The sequence below is a fragment of the Daucus carota genome, chromosome 7, assembly GCF_001625215.2.
Source record: "Daucus carota subsp. sativus chromosome 7, DH1 v3.0, whole genome shotgun sequence".
In the NCBI taxonomy this organism is placed as follows: domain Eukaryota; kingdom Viridiplantae; phylum Streptophyta; class Magnoliopsida; order Apiales; family Apiaceae; genus Daucus; species Daucus carota.
In genome coordinates, this window is record NC_030387.2 from 19,029,530 (window position 1) to 19,051,938 (window position 22,409).

The 22,409-nt window shown below is 33.9% G+C and overlaps 2 protein-coding genes across 2 annotated transcripts; both read left to right on the plus strand.

Moving 5' to 3' along the window:
• Positions 1 to 5,280: 5,280 nt before the first annotated feature.
• Positions 5,281 to 13,673, plus strand: LOC108192340 (copper-transporting ATPase HMA4). The gene is made up of 9 exons (XM_017372147.2): positions 5,281 to 5,421; positions 6,816 to 7,056; positions 7,863 to 8,608; positions 8,717 to 9,188; positions 9,280 to 9,447; positions 10,284 to 10,538; positions 11,526 to 11,648; positions 12,219 to 12,704; positions 12,927 to 13,673. Exons 2-9 carry the CDS (start codon positions 6,823 to 6,825, stop codon positions 13,317 to 13,319), a joined length of 2,877 nt encoding a protein of 958 aa, XP_017227636.1. The 5' UTR covers positions 5,281 to 5,421; positions 6,816 to 6,822; the 3' UTR covers positions 13,320 to 13,673.
• Positions 13,674 to 16,535: 2,862 nt separating this feature from the next.
• Positions 16,536 to 20,018, plus strand: LOC108192481 (ADP,ATP carrier protein 1, mitochondrial). The gene is made up of 4 exons (XM_017372146.2): positions 16,536 to 16,689; positions 18,202 to 18,715; positions 18,823 to 19,194; positions 19,455 to 20,018. Exons 2-4 carry the CDS (start codon positions 18,221 to 18,223, stop codon positions 19,749 to 19,751), a joined length of 1,164 nt encoding a protein of 387 aa, XP_017227635.1. The 5' UTR covers positions 16,536 to 16,689; positions 18,202 to 18,220; the 3' UTR covers positions 19,752 to 20,018.
• Positions 20,019 to 22,409: the final 2,391 nt, after the last annotated feature.

Consider the following 22,409-nt stretch of genomic DNA (forward strand, 5'->3'; position numbering starts at 1 on the left):
ATATAGTTCGTAATTTATTATTTATAATTTAAATTTTAACATCATTTTATTTGTATTTATATTAATAAATTGAATTTTAATGAAATTATATTAACAAACTGATTATATTTTCTCACAAAAATTTAGCTTTTACAATTTATTATCTATTTATAAATATTTCTCTGTTATTAATATGTGATAATTATTATTCAATTAATTTAAAATCAAATTTTTCATATTTCGTATACTATGTAAAAAGATATTTGTCGTGTAATATATTAGAGTTAGAATTATATTTGTATTGAAATAGAATATGTTAGAGTTAAAAAGAGTTATATGAAGGTTCTTGTTAAAAAAATGATATTTAAAATTATATATTTATAGTTTTATTTGTAACATCATTATAATTCTTTTATGAAATATTATATAATGATGAATTATCATGAGTATTTTTAGTATTTGAAACTTTAATGTAAGAGTAACAGACCTCTAAATGTGATAGAGTTGTAGTTGCATATATGGAGAGTACCAAACCAAAAATTATAACTAAAAAATTGGATTATGTAATACCTTTGAAAATTTCAGTAATTTAATCAATCGAATTTCAACGTAATTTTTTAATCTTGGTTTTTTTGACTACAATAACTTTTAAGATTAGAGTTAGAAAGAGTTATGTAATGGTTATATTGAAATAGAACACGTTAAAGTTAAAAATAGTTATATGAAAGTTCTTGTTAAAAAAATATATTCAAAATTATATGTTTATAATTTTATTTATAACATCATTCTAACTTTTTTAATGAAATATTATATGATAATCTATTGTTATAAGTGTTTTTAGTATTTGAAACTGTTTATAATAGTAATAGACTCCACATTTGAGACTTGTAGTATTAAAAGGAGAGTATCAAACCAAAAAATATAACTAAAATTTTGGACTACAAATTATACCATGTTGGCTTATTATAGTATAGATAGTATAGTTTGTATAGATTATTATTATTATTATTATTATTATTATTATTATTATTATTATGAATAAAATAATAATAATAATTATTATATGTAAAAGGTAGATTTCACATTAATTGTTGAAAATATATTTGATACGCGACAGCAACATGCATGTTTCTATAACACTTGCTGCTTACGCATCTGATGGATGGGTGTGTTTTTAAAATTTTTGTGATAATTTAATGCAATTGAACATAATAATAATAATAGTAATTTGTAATAAAGATTGATATTTGTTATTTTAATCTTTTCTATCGGTATCGACTTTCAACTTATAATAAATATTTGGTGCATTTTAATCTTAATAATCTTTCATAATCGTTTATCATTATTAAAGCATCTCCGACTAGGGATGGGCATCGTGCCCCTTCGGGTCGGGGATTGTTATAACCGGCCCCGATCCCCGAATCTAAACCCAATCCTCATCCCCGGCCCGATCCCCATCGGGGATTATTTTTCGATCCCCATCCCCGGCCCGATCGGGATTCGGGGATACCCGCGGTGATTCGGAGATTTTTAATTTAAGCTAAAATTTCTATTTAAATATTTAAATTTATAATTACGATTAGTTTCTAATATGTCAAATTAGTACCTAAGTATTTTAATTTAAACAGATATTCAATGATTTGACCTTTTTAATTATAAGATATATATTAATAGAATTAAATATTAAAATTTATTTCCCTGACAAAAAAAATAATATTAAAATTTATTTCAAAAAATTTAATTATATTAGATATAAAGTGTATTTAAAGTAAACACATATAATTTTGCAATAGTAATTTAAGACAAGTAATTGGAGTATTTATTTTAATATATAACATAGAACTTCTTATTTTTTGTTTTTGAATAAATCAATAAGCTAATAAACACGAAAGATAAAAATAAATTATTATAATAGTGGCATGGTGTACATTTAATTAGACACATACTGACATATTCAAATAATAATTTTTTTTTAATGGCATGTAAAATGTAAGGTTCACTTGTGAAGGTGGTTTAGAATCTGAATGTGGTGATCCAAGATCGACTCCAATCAAAATAATTTTTTCCCAAATCAATAAGCAGATGATGTGAAAATTCATGAAGTTGCACTTAAAGAGGTATATAAACATATTACTAAATGATTATAATAAATATATATTATATAATATAATCGGGTCGGGGATCGGGCCGACAATCGGGGAAAATCGGGCCGCGGTTCGGGGATCGGGCCGGGGGAATGTGAAAAACCGTACCCGGCCCGATCCCCGATTTTTTTTCAAAGTCATCCCCGTTCCCCGACCCGTACCCGAAAAAATCCCCGAATCCCCGCATCATTCGGTGCGGGGATCGGGTCGGGATCGGGCGGGTCGGGATTAATGCCCATCCCTATCTCCGACCATTGAAAACCCTTAGCTAAAAGATTAGTTGACATACCAAAAATAAAAATTATAACCAACGCCTTCAAAAAACGACATTCCAACCATACCCTCCATTTGTCTATAATTATAATTTATAGCCAACTCCTATGCATGACTATATTTTTCGATCCACTTTGTAAGAAAATTATACATCACTTATTATCATATTAAAATGATAAATTCTATTTATAACAATCTAAAATATTAACAACAAAGTATTTTTGAATTTTAGCTAAACAATATAACCAATATCATCCAAGCAAAATGTCTTACAGGTTCAGCAAATTTTACACAATGTTCTACACGTTCAATTTACTCAACCATCATAGTCAATCCCATTAAAAATACTATAGGTCCAATTTATCCCACACTTGTATCCAATTCCACTGCAGATTCTTTACCGTCCGATGTACATTTATTGGTCAAGCTACCTAACTCACAAATAATCGTCTTAAGGATTGAAGATACACAAATGTCAAAGAAATATATCATACAAGTGTGATACTCATTTAAAGTGAAGATATCAATTATTAAAGAATCGTTGATACAGTATTTATTATGAATTGTCCGATTAAGTTTAAAAAAAATGTTTATTGCTTAAACTAAAAAAGTGATAAATGGATTAAGAGCATCCGTAACTATTAGAAACCCTTAGTTAAAATGTGAGTTATCATGCTAAAAATAAAAAATATAGTCAACCTCTCGAACCAACCATGCCTCTTTGTTTGTCTGTAATTTTAGTCAACCTCCTGTGGATAACTATATATTTGTCGAACCTCCAGAGGTCTAAAAAATCTGTATGAAGATTGCACGTCATTTATTACCATATTGAACTGATATATTTCTATTTAACGATCTAAAATATTAATAACATACTGTTTTTAAATTATAGCCAACCAATATAGCCAATATCATTGAAGCACAATTTCTTACAGATTCAGCAAATTTTACAGAATGTCTTGCGGGGCTAATTTAGTCAACGATTGTAGCCAACTCCATTGGAGATGCTCTAAGACTTATAAATTAAACTGTTTGGCAAAGAAGTAGAAGTCTTGAAACAAAAACTTGTATTCTCAACTTGTTATAGGTATTTCTACTTTTTTACACAGACGGGTCAAGACAAGTAGAAGTCGAGTTTTTTTAAAGGCATAAAAGCAAGTCCAACAATGTCCCAGCAAATGCCTTAAAAATATAATAAAACTAATGTCCTAGTGATTTAGGACATTATTGTGATGTATGAACTCCAACAACATGCCTTGTAATTGTGCCTTATTATTATTTGAATTAATATTGGAGGGAAGTGAAAAAGTAAGGGAGAGATGTAAGAGCATCTCCAATAGTCTCTTAACTCACTCCTAAATATAATATAAAATATTGACTCTTGGTGATTTAATGTGGGTTCAACTCCAACAACACTTCTCATATTCACTCCTTATTTTGTTTTATATTATTAAAAGCAAGTCATGTGCATAAAAGTACAAAGGAAAGTAGATGGAGAGAGAATGCGTGCTTATATATTTATTATAAAATATTAGTTAAAAGTGACTAGTAACTCTTACAATTGAGGAGAGAGAAGAGAAATTTAAGAAATTTAAGAGTGACTAGGAGTCTGTTGGAGCAAGCAAATTTACAATTCTCTTCAAATTTCAATTTAGGAGCCACTATAAAGAGACTATTGGAGATGCTCTAAACTAGTAATTTATTTGAATTAAAATTGGAAGGAAGTGAAAAAATAAGAGGAGAGAGATGTAGTGGAATGTAGTGAAGCTAATATTTTATTGAGAAAATTGGTTTAGAACATGCCTAGTTGTGCCCTAAAAATGATGTAGTTGTTGGATGTCCTAGTGATTTAAAAGCAAGTCCAAAAGTGTCCTAGTTGATGTCTTAAATATAATATAAAAATTATGTCCTAGTGATTTTAGACATATTTAACTAACTTCAACTCTAACGATGTGCCTTATCCTTATTACATATTTAATATTTTATTATTAAAAGTTTTATTTCATCATTATAGAACAATAAAAGGAAGAGAGAGAAAGAGAGAGTGAGTAATATTTTACTATAAAATCTAGGATAAGGCAAGCACATATGTGCCTAAAAAATAAGGCCGGAAGAGCTTGTTCTAGTGATAAGTCATCACTAGGACATCGTTGGTTTAAATTTTTTTTACTAAATGCCCTAAATTATGGCATAAGGCATTTCTTGGACTTGCTCTAAGACACTATTAGGACATTGTTGGACTTATTCTAACTAGTGTCAACCAAACACACACCATACATCTTGTTGTATCCATCAATTGTTATATGGGTTAAATATCAACTAGGTGATTGATTGCGGCCCAATGACTCAATTTGATCACTGATTGGAAAAGTGATTCAAAGTAGTCACTCGTTTAATTAAAAAAGACATTCTGTCAGTTTCAAATAAAATAAGCTAGCAATCAGCTGATGACATGGGTAGCATCAGCCGACCGTTAGCTTCTTTTATTTGAAATTGACGGAATGTCGTTTTTTAATTAAACGAGTGACTACTTTGAATCACTTTTTCAATCAGTGTTCAAATTGAGTCTGGGCCGCAATCAAATTACCTGGTTGATATTTAATCCATTGTTATATGCATTGTTATATGCAGGTGTTATTTTCGTTTGGTCACGGTAACTATTCATTTCAAAGAACATAAACTATTTGTTAAAGGTAAATACTCAAACAAATATTTGAAATATAAAAAAGAAGGAAAAATGTCAACGAAAAGGAAGGGGAAGGGGTTTTGACAAAGATAATGGTGGGAATTTTGAAAAAAGGGTTTAAAAAAAGGAAGCCAACGAGGAAGGGGTCCAATATACTAAAGCTTATAAAGCCTGTGCACACCCGAATAAGACACGCACACTTTCACAATTGGTCCGCCATTTCTCACCATCTTCTGTCTGCTCTCTCTCTCTCCCTCTGCCTACATATACATACACATATACACAGGATCTTCATCACCTCTGCTCTTCATTCCTATCCTCTCCTCCACCAATCATCAGGCAACTAATTCATTCACTACTCTTCGTATCAATTTATTCATATTTTTATGTTTGTGTTTTATTTTTAGCTTTGCTGAGTATATTCTGTCATCAAACCCTAGCGATTCACTTTTATAGTTTCTTATATGCATAAATGTTTCTGATTATGACTCTAACTTGTTACTTTAGTATTTTGTTGATTTTTGCCGAGTTTGGGGAATCGTTTGGTGTTTATGACATGTATAACTTAATTTCTAGTATCGTAAATTACGTGTTGATATGGATTGTTTTTTAGTGTTTATGGGTGCATTTGCATATACAATACAGCTTTTGTAATTTATAATTTTAAGGAAAAATTATGTTATCAGGTTTTATGTTACGAGGTCTAGAAAGTAATTCTAATTAGCTGCAAATACTAACTCGATTGATTGGACGGATGTTGGATTACAGTATTATTCCTTGGACATGATACCACGTTGACTGTCAATAATCTAGGAGTAGGCTAGTAGCGCTGTAACTTAGTTGAGTTAATGATAAGAAATCAGTTCACCTCGTATATATTGGTTTGTCTTAACTCAAGCACTGTTAAATGTATTCCGGATTTTCTGGCAAACAAACGAAGCCTGAGCTGGGGCAAATTTCACTAATATTTAAAATAGTTAAGATTGTCACTTATGAGGGCTGATTCATCTTCTATATTTACCTCCTAACCCCTTACTTCTTTAAAACTTGCTCAACTCAGTGAGGCTTGTCTTCATTTGAATTTGTTATGACAATAGAAGTCTACATATAGGAAAATCGTATACAATACAAGCGTGAGAACAATGTTTCAGCTAGAAGAGGGTGAAATCATTTGATTGTTAAAATTTCACAATTATGTTTTTAGATTTCTTACTTGTTATTCAATTATACGGTGTCTACCTTTATAAGCAAGAAGGAAGCTTTTTTTCTTCTAAAAAAATTTCTTTGTGCTTAATATTGTTCTGTCAGGTATCAGTTTGCTAGATATTTGAGGTTTTTTGCTATAATCCAAAGTAAATGTTTGTTTTAGTTATTCTTTATGTTGTTCTATTACTCTTCTTGCTTATATCACAGCTCAATATTGATTGTTTGAAAAAAAAAATTGAAAATGCTCAACCTAATATGATTAATCATGATTTAACCATTTGCAGTTTGTGAAACTTGTTAGTAGCATACTATCTAAAACATATTGAGTCATATAACAAAAATCAAGGGGATTTGTATGAATTTACCCTGCAAATTGAAATAGATCTTTTTTGTGGACTTACGGTGTTTCTGTATTAGAGTAATTATGTTTATTTCTTAGGTGACTAAATTGAATGTTAAAAAATTTGCACCTCTTCCTCCATACTAATGATTGCACTCTTAACTTCTCTAAACACTATGATTTTCAGGACAAAGATGGAGATTAACGGAAATGATGAGCTAAAGTCACCACTTTTGCAACCTTCAGATGTTACCCTGAATGCAGACAGAACTACAAAATCAATCATGTTTAAAGTTAGTGGCATTGAGTGCGCATCTTGTGCTACTTCTATTGAATCGGCACTTGAGAAGTTAAGTGGAGTGGAGAGTGTTATGGTTTCACCACTTCAAGGGCAGGCTGTGGTTAGATATATACCCGAACAAATTACTGTAAGTTGTACCTCTAAAACCTTTTCATATGAATTCATTAGTTTGTGTGTGTGTGTGTGTAATTATGTAATTTAAATATGTTTTTATGATATTCGAACATTATTTATTAATATTTTAGATAAATATTATGATATAAAATATTGTAATATGTTGTCGACTGAATTCGAACTTTAGACCTTTAGTAGCATCTTAATAAGTGAAATATAGAAAATGCAATTTAATGGTTATTATCAACTTGATTTAAGATTTTAAGTCATCTAGCGATCTATACCAGACTACATACAACGACCAAACTTTTGTATGTCCGGCTTTAATAATATAGTGTGTGTGTATATACACATGTACCTTTAGTTGTTTATTATCTTTCAGAAAATGTATATTATAGAGGGGACTGCAATATAACTTTAGGGAAATAGAGAAATGGGTGAAGTAGCTGATAATCTCTATAATAAAATAAAGTACAACAAAGCAAAATATTGGATAGAGAAATAATATATTTTTTTACATGTGAGTAATAATTTATTCATTTTTAAAAATTGCAAAATTATGTATTCTTCTCAAAATTTGCAAAACAACTCATTCTGACCTATGGCTTAATCATGGCGGTGTAGATGTTATATCCTACTAGGTTCTGTTGTAATCCTTTACTTTGTATCATGGCTGTGGATTTTGGTGATTTAGTCAAATTTAGTTTGGATAATTGCTTAGATGACCTCTTTATACTCTATATGGGTCTCAATCTTGCATTTCCCTTCATCCCTTCTTATCTTACATGAGAACCTGTTATGGTCAAATTTCATATATAGGCAAAAAAAATAAAAGAAACCATCGAAGATGCAGGTTTTGAAGTGAATGACTTTCCAGAAAAAGACATAGCAGTATGTCGGCTCAGAATTAAAGGTATGGCATGCACAAACTGCTCTGAGTCTGCGGAGCGTGCTCTTTCAATGGTTGATGGAGTAAAAAAAGCAGTGGTGGGTCTAGCTCTTGAAGAAGCAAAAGTCAATTATGACCCAAACATCACGGATACTGATCAGATTATTAAAGCAATAGAAGATGCCGGCTTTGGAGCTGACCTCATAAGCTCTGGAAGTGATGTGACTAAAGTACATTTAGACCTAGATGGCATCAGTTCTCCAGAAGATTTATCTGTTATCCACTGTGTACTTGAGTCACAGGAGGGTGTGCAATATGTTGAGATGAACTTGGAGGAGCACAAGGTTACTGTTAGTTATGACCCAGACATTGTTGGTCCAAGGTCTCTTATACGTTGCATCCATGAAGCTGGTCAGGGAGAAAAATCTTATCATGCAAGATTGTACAATCCACCAAGACAGCGAGAGACAGAGAAGAAACACGAAATCCAGATGTACAGAAACCAGTTTTGGTGGAGCTGCATATTTACTGTTCCTGTCTTAATGTTTTCAATGGTACTGCCAATGCTTCCTCCTTATGGAAACTGGTTAGATTATAAGGTTCATAATATGCTCACACTTGGGATGCTGTTAAGATGGTTTTTTAGCAGTCCTGTTCAATTTATAATTGGTCGAAGGTAAATATTTTTCTCTTAGACTGTTGCTTGTTATTATCAATACTTTTCATGGCCATACAGATAATTATCTTTCACCTCTGACATCTCCCTGTTTTGATATATCTCCAGATTTTATATCGGGTCCTATCATGCACTGAGAAGAAAGTCAGCTAATATGGATGTACTGGTGGCGTTAGGCACCAATGCTGCTTACTTATATTCTGTATATGTATTAGTAAAAGCATTGACTTCTGCAACATTTACGGGAAATGATTTTTTTGAGACTAGTTCTATGTTGATTTCATTTATCCTCCTTGGAAAATATTTGGAGGTTGTAGCTAAAGGGAGGACGTCAGATGCTTTGGCAAAGCTGACAGATCTTGCTCCAGATACAGCTCACCTGTTAACGTATGGAGCTGATGGGAATGTCATATCTGAAGAAGAAATTAGCACTCAACTTATCCAACGGGATGACATACTTAAAATTGTTCCAGGGGCAAAGGTTCCGGCTGATGGAATCATTGTTGATGGTCAGAGCCATGTAAATGAGAGTATGATAACAGGAGAAGCAAGGCCCGTTGCTAAAAGACCTGGTGACAAAGTACAGAAGTTGGTCTGATTAGTCCATCTAGATTTTCTGATAATGTATTACTGATAAATGTTAAAATTGTCTTTTCATGACTCCATTACAGGTTATTGGTGGTACGATGAATGAAAATGGATGCTTGCTGGTGAAAGCCACTCATGTAGGCTCAGAAACTGCACTCTCTCAAATCGTTCAGATAGTTGAAGCTGCGCAGCTTGCCAGAGCACCTGTACAGAAGCTAGCAGACCAGATATCCAAAATTTTTGTACCTGCAGTAAGTTCATCTGGTTTTTCTATATATTGGTAGTTGGGACTCTATTTTAGTAGTCATCACCGTATCCGTGGTAACTTCATGCTAGTTTAATATGGAAACAGGGATATACACTGAAAGGTACAAGGCACAATCTTGCATTTTGTAGCATGAGCAATTTGGTAGAGAAGTATACGTTCTCCAATTTAATTTAATTTAATTTCAATTTGGCACTTCTTATCTGATATTCTGATTGCTTAAATATTCTCAACATCTTTTGAATTCCTACTATCCGTAGTGTCAGCAATTGTGGTCACAGTATATATATTTCTCCGTAAATATTTTAAGACCTAGGTAATTATGTAGTGAGCATAGAAAAACATTTAAAATAAATTAATTTGTCTTCTCAGCTCCATACTTAAGTTAAATTACGTCAATGCATTCACTGAGCAGTGAGCTAATTTTGAGCTTCTGCTTTGCAGGAGAAACACGAGCTGGATTCTAACTTTTTGAAATTTATAGATCACTTTATTATTTCCTAGAGGAGACAGGCAATTCTTGACTATTTCTGATTGATACCTGCACTCACATAAAATGGAACCCTCCCTAATTGGACTCTTAAAAAATTATCAAAAGTATTAGAAGATACCCACAATATGTTTATGACACCTATATCCACTTATGGCAACAACACACAACCTAAGAGCATACTACGGTATAATGAACGCACTGGCAATTTTATTTGTGTTGCTATACTTATACCACTGTTAAGTTCATCTCAAAGTTCAGTGTACTTTTTAAATAAGTTATTATTTGAATTGTCATAAATAAGTTGATTTGTTGTCCTCATGAAATTTCAGGTCGTTGTAGCAGCTTTTGCAACATGGCTGGGATGGTTTATTCCTGGAGAAGCAGGGTTTTACCCTAAAAGTTGGATACCAGAAGCTATGGATGCATTTGAACTTGCACTGCAGTTTGGTATATCGGTCTTGGTAGTTGCATGTCCGTGTGCATTGGGACTAGCGACTCCAACAGCAGTCATGGTTGCTACAGGGAAAGGTGCTAGTCAAGGTGTGCTTATCAAGGGTGGTGATGCGCTAGAGAAGGCACACAAGGTACAAGCAATTGTATGATTTTATATGATGATTCTAGATGTGTATTGTAGATTATAAGTTTGTTAGCCTCATCTCGGCTACCGGATAAGTGATAATATTAGGAGTTTGGAAATAATGACAATGCATCTTCAGGAGAAAGACTACTGGCTGACTTATGATAAAATCAAGAAACTTATCTAGTGATTCTGTTCATTTAATAAATTTAGTGATGATGAGACCATAGGCAGCTGTGAGGCACTGAGGCCTAATATATATGTTCCTGTAAACCACAACGAGAATGTTAATATATAGGCTTCCTGCATAAAATAGACCACCTGCAAGATCCTACAAAGGTCTAAATATATTAACTTCAATGAAATGGAAACAAGAAGTATACATATTATAATCTTTTAATTGACATATGCATGAGGTCGGGGAACCTGTATCTGGAGAAATTTGCTGTTGGTGGTAGGTGCTTGTCATATGATAGAATATTTTTCAAAACCATGACTGTGATATTTCCAGAGTAAGAGAAGAGAAATCAGTTTCATATGATCTATAGACAGGGGATAAAGCTTTTATGTATATGTTAATATGTGTGTGTGTGTGTGTGTGTGTGTGTGTGTGTGTGTGTGTGTGTGTTTGACAATTACAATGAGACACAGCCTCTATATATTGATATTACAAACTTGTAGAGGAAACTTGCTACAGTGTCTATAATATCACTATACTGACATCAGCTTGCTTATGTCAAAATCCTAATCTTTTATAGACAATTTCCAACATGGATTACACTTTGAATAAGTATGTGAACTATAATGAGTTCAAATTAAAACCGAATCATTTATGGCTTCTTTTAACATTCGTTACAAATTTAGTTGTCCTTGTGTCGACTAATGAGTTGCACTTTTATAAAATGAGGACAATATCTTGCCATATATATACTTCAATGTGAGTCGGTTTACTTTTTCTCACTAAGAGCTTATTAGATAATGTGTCAATCTGTAGGTGAAAATAGTTGTCTTCGACAAAACAGGGACATTGACAGCCGGAAAACCAACAGTCGTTAGTGCTAAGATTTTCTCTAAATTTTCAATGGAGGAGTTCTGCAACGTAGTTATAGCAGTAGAGGTATGTTTCCTTTGCAATGAATCTTTTTTTTTTTTGCTGAAGGAGCTGGCTAGAGTTGATTCTTTAGTTGGTTGAAAAAGGTGAACAAAAACATTTGCAGTACTGATGAATGATGATAGTTTGCAACCATAGTTGAACTCCTATAGATGTGTATAACTCATATACCAAGGTTGAGAAACAGAAATCCGAGATTCATGAACATTAACCAGCAATTACCAAAAATCAACTAGTTCTTTTGCAAAGTAATGCATATCTTAAATTTTTAAAATTGATTACTGCAGCAGAGAGTCATAGACGTCTATATAATACAGTTATTATCAAATGTAAGTGCATATCTGGCCTTGCACCAACCATCCAATGTGCCATGGACTAAACGGCCACTGCCTGGACTCTAGTTGGTACTTGTTTGGAAAATGGTAGAGTTTATGAGTCGTAGCATTTAGGTCACTGTCTTTTTTCTGTAAATTGGAGCAGAATTTAGTTATTAAAAGAAATACAATTGATTTATTAATTGATGAGGACTTGTAAAATTCATATCATCAGTCGGGTGTTCTTCAATTTCGTCTCCAGGCAAATAGTGAGCACCCAATAGCAAAAGCTGTGGTTGAGCATGCTAAGAAATTTCGCAAGGAGTATGGGTCCCAAACTGAACAGTCATCTGAGGTGAAGGACTTTGAGGTGCATCCAGGAGCCGGAGTGGGTGGAAAAGTTGGAGAGAGAATGATTTTAATTGGGAACAGGAGGCTCATGTGGGCTTCTAATGTCCCAGTTCTTCCGGAGGTTGATGCTTACATATCAGAAAACGAAGAATTGGCTCGTACTTGCATACTAGTTTCTATTAATGGGCGTCTTGCTGGTGCTCTTGCTGTGACAGATCCAGTGAAGCCAGAGGCTGCACGTGTCATATCATTCCTGCAATCAATGAGCATTACATGCATAATGGTGACGGGTGATAACTATGCAACAGCAACTGCCATAGGCAAGGAGGTTGGGATACAAGAGGTGTTTGCCGAGACAGATCCATTGGGAAAAGCTGATAGGATAAAAGAATTGCAGGTGATCTCCATATTGCTACATAGTTTGTCTATTCATTTGCTTGAAAATTTTTAACTGATCATAGCTATAATAAGTTGATAAAAATTAGAGAAAAAAAGTTTATTAATTCGGAAGCAAGACACTTATTATTAACTGCATCTGTTAGTATATATTTGAAAATGGTATTAATGATTTAATACAAGGTTGCCCATGTGAAAACTCATTTCTGAACCTTGATGTCAGATGAAAGGTACAACTGTAGCAATGGTAGGAGATGGTATAAATGACTCACCAGCACTAGTTGCAGCTGATGTTGGCTTGGCAATAGGCGCAGGGACAGATGTAGCAATAGAAGCAGCTGATATTGTTTTAATCAAGAGCAACTTGGAAGATGTTATCACTGCAATAGATCTCTCCCGGAAGACAATATCTCGTATCCGCCTCAACTATGTCTGGGCACTCGGATACAACATACTAGGTATGCCTATTGCTGCTGGAATTTTGTTCCCATTCACTGGAATCCGTCTACCTCCTTGGCTAGCTGGAGCTTGCATGGCCGCGTCTTCCATAAGCGTGGTTTGTTCATCGCTTCTGTTACAGTTTTACAAAAAGCCGTTGCATCGAAATGATAATTGATGATCAATCTTACTATAATTAGTCAGGTAAATTGCAGCATTCGGTTCATATATTGAACTATGCAATAAAATGCTGAACATCATCACATGTAGGTTTTTGAGATTCTTAAAACTCAGTTAGACAGTAATGAACAGCGGTATATTTTGTTAATCAGGAAGCCAACTTCTACCTCTTGGATTGCTTCTGGTAAGCGTCAACATTTGCTTCTCTTTGCTTTATAATACTAGCAATATATGTTTAAATTCTGCTAAAAGAATAAACTTTATTCTACTTTGATGTAGTTTTATATCACAACATTTTAATATGTATGGCGACATTGTAATTGACTGTACTATATAGTTTGTGTGATGCTGATGCTTAGGGGTCATTTGTTAAATCTGAACGGTAAATTCTGAGCAGTTAATTTTCTGGATGATTGATAATCTGGATGCTGGATGAATGATATCATTTGATAAGTAAATCTTTTAGTTTCTGAATGAAAATGCTTGTTAATTTTACATTTATATATAATGATACACGACTCATGAATTCAATTAAAATGATTATATATAATAGTATCTTGTATATTTATTTCTCTATTCTAATACAATAATTATTTTTGATTTTTACACGCATTTTTAATATAGTTATAGAAAAAAAAAATGACATATATGAATATATTTTTTCACACGTCAAAATATATTTCAAAATATATCTTTGATTAATTCTTAAAAAATATTTGACCAAATCGATTTTGAAGGGGAAATAGATACTCTAGTTCTTAATATAAAACTTTTGAAGGGAATGCATAACTATGTGTAGTATACTGCGTAACTATTTCCTGGACCATACAGCTTTTTTCTTAGGCCTCAGTCGTTCAGATAAATTTTTTTGTCGTCCACGAATTTTTTTGTCTCGTCCATCTACATTTCAGTTTAACAAATGATCTAAACATGTGTATGATTCAGATCGGTGTTATTCAGGTGTTAGCAAATGAGGCCTTAGTATATTTTAGTGTTAATTTATGTATTTATCAAAAGTTATATCTTCATGTGAAGCAATCAGAATTCTTATTGGTTCAGTTAGCTTACCTTATAATAAAGGTAATCAATAAGCAAATCGTATGCATAGTGGTCATATTAGGAAACTATAAGATACAATGTACTAAATCTGCAAAAATGGAAGAAATCTTTCCTTTATACAGTGATTGAATGTAGAATAAATTTGTATTTTTTTTTTTTTGATAAATGAGTTAATTCAATAATGAAAAGCCATACGGCATCTACATAAACAGTCGCGTCGAACAAACAAAATACAGAAACAATCACTGATTAATCCATTCATCTTGGAGATAAAATCACGTGATTTGTTGAAGATGATATATACACATACTTCGCCACTTTCGCTTCCGCCACAACCAGTTTGAGCTATCGACTGAGAATGCAATCCCCTGACAATTTCTATTACTAAATCAAGCACCATACTCACACAAACGGTGAGAAATAACAAAACTCACACAAACGGTGAGACAACAAAAAAACTAAAACCAAACGTGACAACCTAACAATCAAATGCGTAAATAAAATATTGGCTAAACCAAGGCAATCCTTAAATCTGAGGAACAAATCCACAAAAACAAGATAACTCGGACCACTTTTGAGGATAAAAGCACCGGAAAGAACGAGCAATCCGTAGTTCCGTGAAATTGAGATCTGAGAAAAAGAAGGCCAAATCGGAAAAGGCTTTGAATCCTTAGATCCGAAAACAAGTTTTATTGAAAGAAAAAAGAAAGCAAATGAAAAGAAATAAAAAGTTTTGGGGGCTTTCCACCGGTAGAGGTCCGGTGGAAGCCCCTGCTGCTACTAAGCAAGAGAAAAAGAGAGGGGAGGGGGAAACTAGGGTTTGCGGAGGGGAATAAATTTGTATTTTAAACCTTGATATGCTATCTTTATGCATATGCTCGTGTACAAATAGATACTTATATTAAAAGAAATTTTAGTCATTCAATTAAAAACAAATCAATAGTTAAAATTCACCTGTGTGTACATGTGTTTGTTGAAAAACTTACCGCTTATAGGGTCAAGTTGTGGGAAGTATTTAGTTTAAACATAAAATTTATATATAATTTATTATTTATAAGTAGTCTTAAATATATTACCAATTAATCATTAATATCTTTCAACTTTAACAAATTGCAAAAATATCGTGTTTCAAAGAATATTTGCAAAAATACGAAGATTGCGTATGCAACCATATTTGCAACTGTTAGCAATAATATATGCAACAACAAATGCAATTTTCAAAAAATCTGTTGAAAATTGCATTTAATTGCATAATAGTTGCAAGTGGTTGCAAATGACGAAAATGAGTATACTCCGAGTTGATACTAATATCACAAAAACAACTATGAAATCAAATAAAAATAACCATGAAATTGACTAGAAATAACCAATTAAAAGTAGCTACGGAGAGTTATATGTATATTTTTAAGGCACAATTACTGAATGAGCTGCATAATCGGTATTTATAGTGGTTTTTTGAACCTGATGACGTTGGTGTAAGGGCAAAGGAGCGAGAGGGGACGGAGAAGGAGAAACCATTGCTCATAGCAACAGAGGGAATGGGTTTCGATGTGAGACTGGAAGGAGAAAAGAGCGGCTTGTGACTGGATGTGAGACTGGAAGGAGAAAAGAGCGGCTTGGGAATGGGTTTCAAAAACACGTATATGAGATAAATGTCCTAAATTTTAAAAGATTGTATCTGATTTTGATTTGATTGGATTATCGATAAAATGCTGCATAGTTGATATAGATTAATTAAGATTTAAGCACAATGCAAATCTCATGTATTTGAATGATATTTCACAAAACTTAAATTACACTAAATAATTTCACAAAAATCATCATTTTTTGAAATCCGAAAAAACCCATCAGCATTTGAATACTATCATATTTATTAGATTTTAGGATTTTAAGCAATTGTAATCGAATATTATTAGATGTTTAAGTATAATTTATAGTTCTAATTAAATATCACTAGATTTTACAATATTATCTAAAATTTCAATTTAATATTTCAAGATTTTAATAAATTTTAAATAATTCGATTTGAATATTCTCATATTTTATAAATAAAATAGAAAATTTTAATATTTCAAAATTTTAATAAATTTTAAATGATCCGATTTGAATATTTTCGGATTTGGTGAATGAAAAAAAGGGTTAAAATCCGTCTTCGAATACACAGTGGTAGTGTGATAGTCGATATATAAAGGGGTGGAAGGGGTGCGTTGAAAAGCCTCTCTCGCGTTGCTGTCTCATTTCTAACAAATCTCATCCTCCTTCGTCTCTCCTCTTATTCCACCGCGCTTCCCGAGGCGAGTCCGACGCAGGTCTAATCTCTCTCTCCGCTTTGTTTTATCTGCATCCTATATCTACGTTAAGAATTCGTATCACTTTTGACCTTACTACAGTTTTGCTTGTAGATCTATATAGATCACCATTTTTTTGTATTAATTTCTACATTTTTTTGGACTTGGATCTGTATATTAGTTGACTAGTTTGTTCTCTCATTAGATCTGTATATATACGCGTATTCGTCATTTATATATGTTTTTCAATGTATCTTCAACTTAGAGTTTGGACTGTGTACTACTGCTTTTTGTAGATCTGATTGTTTCAAGTCTAATTCTGTACTGTTCAATTGTGTACAAGTTTCATAATTCGGTTATGAGTTATCGGTGCTGAGATCTGTGATCGAATAATCTGTTTGTCGAAGCCTAATTTAGCGGTTTACAATTTTACTACTGGATCCTGGCGTAGAACAGGACTTGTCTTATTTGTAGCTTTGACTGTTTGAGAGAATGATTGGATTAGATGTTGTCTGAACCTGTTGCTGTGAAGTGCTGCTTGATTTATATTGGTGGATCGTTTTCGAGACAAGAACATATTATGTTTGTTGCTAGCAGGTCCTGTCGTGAGACATAGAAGCAGTTATTACTGTAAAGACCTTTAACATTACTAGTTAGTCTGTGAAGTAATTCTTTTATGTACTTGTTAATGTGTGGAAAATGTTGTGACTAATTTAAAATCATTTCAAGTTAATAGACTTTGGTATATAACCCAATTTTTGAGTTAACCGGGTGATTTAGTCAGACTGGCAAGTATCTTCTGCTGTTATTGTAATAACAACTTTTGGTTCTTTAGGACAGTAATTTGCTTCTGTGTGCTCATCTGTGAAATTTTGTTGTTACAATTGCTTATGTGTTAAAATCATTGTTATCATTACTAATAAATTTAAAATATATTTGAATCTGTAGTCCGTCTTTGAGTAAAAGAATACAAGGACTACTTAATTTCTTTTTGACTACCTTGGATGTTAGTTTTGGCCATTTTTGAAATAAATGCATAATTTGATTATATTAAATTACTGACCAACATGGTTTTTATTAGATGAAAAATAGCTGACTCCTTGACATCTAAGATCAATGAACTAGTTCATATACTGGAGATTGTTGTTTAATGTAATTGTACTTTGTCTGGATTGATGATTTCCCCAAATCTATACTAATAAGAAACAGGGGAAGGGTCATGCAGTGAGTGGTAGATCTTGTTCTTGTGGCGGCCTCCAGGATTATGTTTCTGTACTAAATATGTAATATATATTTTTACAATGGTTTATTTTTATTTGCCACTTCTCTAAATAATGGTTGATCTTATGGTTTCTTGATGGATGTTGCATTTACTAGAACACACAACATCTTTCACTATTAGCCTCTTATTCGCTGAATGAACTAGTCACATATTTAAACTATAATCAACATGAAGACTTCCCTATAAAATATGATTTAGTTTTTTTACTGAGCTAAAATTATACATATTAACTGAATTTTTTTTATATGTAGGAGTTTTTTGGCAGTAGAAATGGCTGAGCAGCACCAGCTCCCAACTGTTTATCAGAAATTTGCTACTCAGTATAATTTTGGTTCCAGCCTTTCGCAAGATGTTAAGAGTACCTATGGAAGCTTTCCTATGCAGAGGAGTCGTTTTGCTTATGGTAACTATACTGGTGCAGGAATGCAGTACCCCATGGCACGAACATACCTAGCCACTCCGGACCTTCCTTCAGCTTATTCATCACCTGTCTTTGTCCAAGCACCAGCCGAGAAAGGTATTGCAGGTTTTGCCATTGATTTTCTCATGGGTGGAGTTTCAGCAGCTGTCTCCAAAACTGCTGCTGCTCCAATTGAGCGTGTGAAACTCTTGATCCAGAACCAAGATGAAATGCTCAAGACTGGTCGTCTTTCTGAACCTTACAAGGGTATTGGAGAATGTTTTAGCAGAACAATTAAGGAAGAAGGCTTTGGCTCTCTGTGGAGAGGGAACACTGCTAATGTCATCCGTTACTTTCCTACACAGGTTTGTGACTATTGTATTCACTATACCCATAACCTGCAAGTAGTAATATCAGACTTTTTGCTCTTGAGCCTATCGGTTTTATAGCAGAGTTTTTTCTTCTTCCACAGGCTTTGAACTTTGCATTCAAGGATTACTTCAAGAGTCTCTTCAATTTTAAGAAGGATCGTGACGGCTACTGGAAATGGTTTGCTGGTAACTTGGGGTCTGGTGGTGCCGCTGGTGCTTCATCGTTGCTCTTTGTCTATTCCTTGGATTATGCTAGAACCCGTCTTGCAAATGATGCTAAGGCTGCAAAGAAGGGCGGAGAGAGGCAGTTTAATGGATTGGTTGATGTTTACAAGAAGACTCTTGCATCAGATGGTATTGCTGGGTTGTACCGTGGATTCAACATTTCATGTGTTGGCATCATTGTGTACCGTGGTTTGTATTTTGGAATGTACGACTCACTGAAGCCAGTACTCCTCACTGGGAAGTTGCAGGTCTGTGGATCTTATTCAAGAATTTTTTTAGAGTAGTTTTCATTTTTTCTTTGTTCCATCTATCTATCTATCTATCTATCTATCTATCTATCTATCTATCTATCTATCTATATAATATATATATTTAAAATGTTTTCCTCGAAGCACTATTCTTAAATACTGTTGGCTGTCAATATGTATTATAGCAGAACTACATTAGTGTTGACATGGTTTATTCTGGTACTGACATAATTTTGCAATTCATTGGTTTGTGTGTTCAGGATAGTTTCTTTGCTAGCTTTGCTCTTGGTTGGGTGATCACAAATGGTGCTGGTCTTGCTTCGTACCCCATTGATACTGTACGTAGAAGAATGATGATGACATCTGGTGAAGCTGTGAAGTACAAGAGTTCCCTTGATGCCTTCTCTCAGATTCTTAAGAATGAGGGACCCAAATCACTGTTCAAGGGAGCTGGTGCCAACATCCTCCGTGCAGTTGCAGGTGCTGGTGTGCTTGCTGGTTATGACAAGCTTCAGGTAATAGTCTTTGGAAAGAAGTATGGTTCAGGGGGAGCATAATGGTCCACACATTGGCACATCACATCCTCTCTTTCACTTGTGTTGAGCCATAGATGGTGATGAAAATCTTTCTATTTTGGATTATATAATTTCAGAAGACTGAAGAGCAATTAGGCCATTTGAATAACTAAACACTGAGACTGGAAAGTCCTAAACTTTTTACTCCCTTTAAAGAGGGGTTTTGTGTCGTTTTATAAATCTTGTTAGATGCGGAAACGGTATGTCCTATGATCAGAGTTTTTGAATCAGAATTATGCCATTCTTATATTTCACTGTCTTTCAGAATGCAATCATATCATCCAAATTTGTTCTAGTTTGTTATACTCCCTAGTTTTTAATATTTTTCCGTCTCGTCCAAAGTTTGAGAGAAGCCTTTCCACAACTCTCTCTTAAATAGCTGGCGGGCCTCAAGTTTGTGTTAATATTTAGTTTTGTTTCAATGTTGTTTGTATGTCAGAATTATATGTGCCTATAAAATAGATTTTTTACATAATAAATATACATAGTTTACACTTTATTCAACATATTTTTATTATGTATGTATAATAAATTTCTTAATATAAAATTGAAGAATGTATTTTGTGAGTGTTCAAATCGAAGAATGTGTTTTTAATATAATGAAATTTAATAAATAATATTAAAATATAGGGAAATTATCCAATATACTGTTTTTTAAGATTTTTATTGCAAAATTACTACTTCATTGTATTCATTACAGTTTTACGTTTTTGGTAGAAAGAGAAGATGTAAATTTCATAAATACAGTACTTCTAAACTCCTCGTCTCTTTCCCCATTTACTCTCTACCTACCTCTCTCTTCTCCATCCCTCTCCCTGTATCCTTCTCTTTCCCTCTCTCTTTTATCTCCATCTTCTCGCTCTCCTTTCTCTCTCTCATTGCTCTCATCTTCTTCTTACTTTTTCTCTCGTGTTGTCTTGAAGAAAGCGAAGGAGTCCGCCAATAATCGAGATCGGAGCTTCATGACCGGCAACGAGTGGCGGCGATTGTATCGCTGCCCGCAGAGAGGATATTAGTCGATGAGTGTGTGAGAAATCGAGAGGGTCAGGGAGTTCTAATGAGTGTGGTGGTGTGAATGGTGATTTTGTGATGAGGTTGAAGGTTGGTTCTTTTGGTTGATTTCTAATTTGTTGGTTTAGTTGCTTTTGAGGTTACGCTGTTTAGATTGGTATTGGCCCCGCAGGGGAATTCCTTTTTAGTGATTTGCAACTTATTATGCAACTAAATGTAATTTTCAAAAGATTTTTTTAAAGTTGGATTTGTGGTTGCATACATCGTTGCTAGCAGTTGCAGATATGGTTGCATATGCAACCTCCGTATTTTTGCAAATATATTTTGAATTATAGTATTTTTGCAATTTGTTTTAAAAAATGATAGTAATTTTGCAAAAAATCATTTAGACTTGGGTATTTATGAGAAAAGCCCTAAAATATATCTAAATTTCAAATAATTATTATTAAAAACTAATAATATAAATAAATGAGCGTTCTCGGTCCCAAAGCCCAGGCAAGGGAAGCAGAAACTCCTCTTAATCTTCTCCTTTTCTTTCTACCTCTTAAGCTTCTGTGTTTATTGGCCGGTTGGCAAGGGAAGTAGAAACTCCTCTTAACCTAGTCAAATAATTCTTCCAATCTCCGACTTGGCCACTCCGATAAAAAGTGTTATTCTTTATACCAAGCCCAGTTGTCCCGCTCTTACTAACCTCAAGATTCTTCATATGATCGAAGCTACACAAACTTATGATTTGATCAACCCGCAGGCTAATGAAAGAGAACGGATTAAGGAAGAATCCTGGACAAAGCTGGACGGAAGTACAGAACAAGATACATCTTTTCGGTGCAGGAGATAGAATGCATCCACAGATATATGAGATTCATGAGAAACTAGATCTCCAGTTAAGTAATTGAATACTCATTCAATAAAAAATTGTGCCTCCTGGTTTCCAAGGACCGCTCCCTTTTGAACTCACAACTGGCAAGTTTCCGGACCAAAGTCCTGTCCAGGCACCTCCACAACCCACAGTCTCAACAATCCCTCATACAATCTTCCACATGTCTCAACTATTCTCCGCCCGATCAATCGGCGCCCATCTTGTTCGACACCGAAAAAATGCGAAAACTCATGGACGGTCACCACTGGGAGCACCGTGACATGGTGTACAAGCTTATCACGTAGAGTGAGTTGTTTGTGCCGAGGGATCGGGGTGGCAGAGTGTTTGTTTCGCCTGATTATAATCAGTCCATGGAGCAGCAGAGAGTCATGACGATGAAGAGGATTGAGTACTTTTCGATGGATTCTTGACCACGGATGAGCTCAGGAGCTTTGCGATTGCGGATGCTCTGGGTTCGTATGATCATTCTCTGGGGATTAAGCTTGGTGTTCATTTCTTCCTTTGCTCAAGATAATGCGAAGAGCTATCATCAGATAGTCTCAGAGTTCAATATCATCGTCCTCTTCGCGGTGGTGACTGACGGTTCCGACGACGGAAATTTCACGATCAGTATGGGATTTAGTTTCAGAATGGAATGCGTAAATTAAGGGCGTAAATTGCGCCTCATTTTTGAGGGCGTAAATTGTGCCTCTTGATTGAGGGCGTAAATTGTGCCTCATTATTGAGGGCGTAAATTGTGCCTCTTGATT

Excerpts from the sequence above, each read along its gene's own strand:
- LOC108192340 (XM_017372147.2), top strand. The coding sequence starts at position 6,823 with ATGGAGATTAACGGAAATGATGAGCTAAAGTCACCACTTTTGCAACCT. Across the intron at positions 9,448-10,283 it reads CCAAAATTTTTGTACCTGCA|GTCGTTGTAGCAGCTTTTGC; the intron begins GTAAGTTCATCT and ends ATGAAATTTCAG. Across the intron at positions 12,705-12,926 it reads ATAGGATAAAAGAATTGCAG|ATGAAAGGTACAACTGTAGC; the intron begins GTGATCTCCATA and ends CCTTGATGTCAG.
- LOC108192481 (XM_017372146.2), top strand. The coding sequence starts at position 18,221 with ATGGCTGAGCAGCACCAGCTCCCAACTGTTTATCAGAAATTTGCTACT. Across the intron at positions 18,716-18,822 it reads TCCGTTACTTTCCTACACAG|GCTTTGAACTTTGCATTCAA; the intron begins GTTTGTGACTAT and ends CTTCTTCCACAG. Across the intron at positions 19,195-19,454 it reads TCCTCACTGGGAAGTTGCAG|GATAGTTTCTTTGCTAGCTT; the intron begins GTCTGTGGATCT and ends TTGTGTGTTCAG.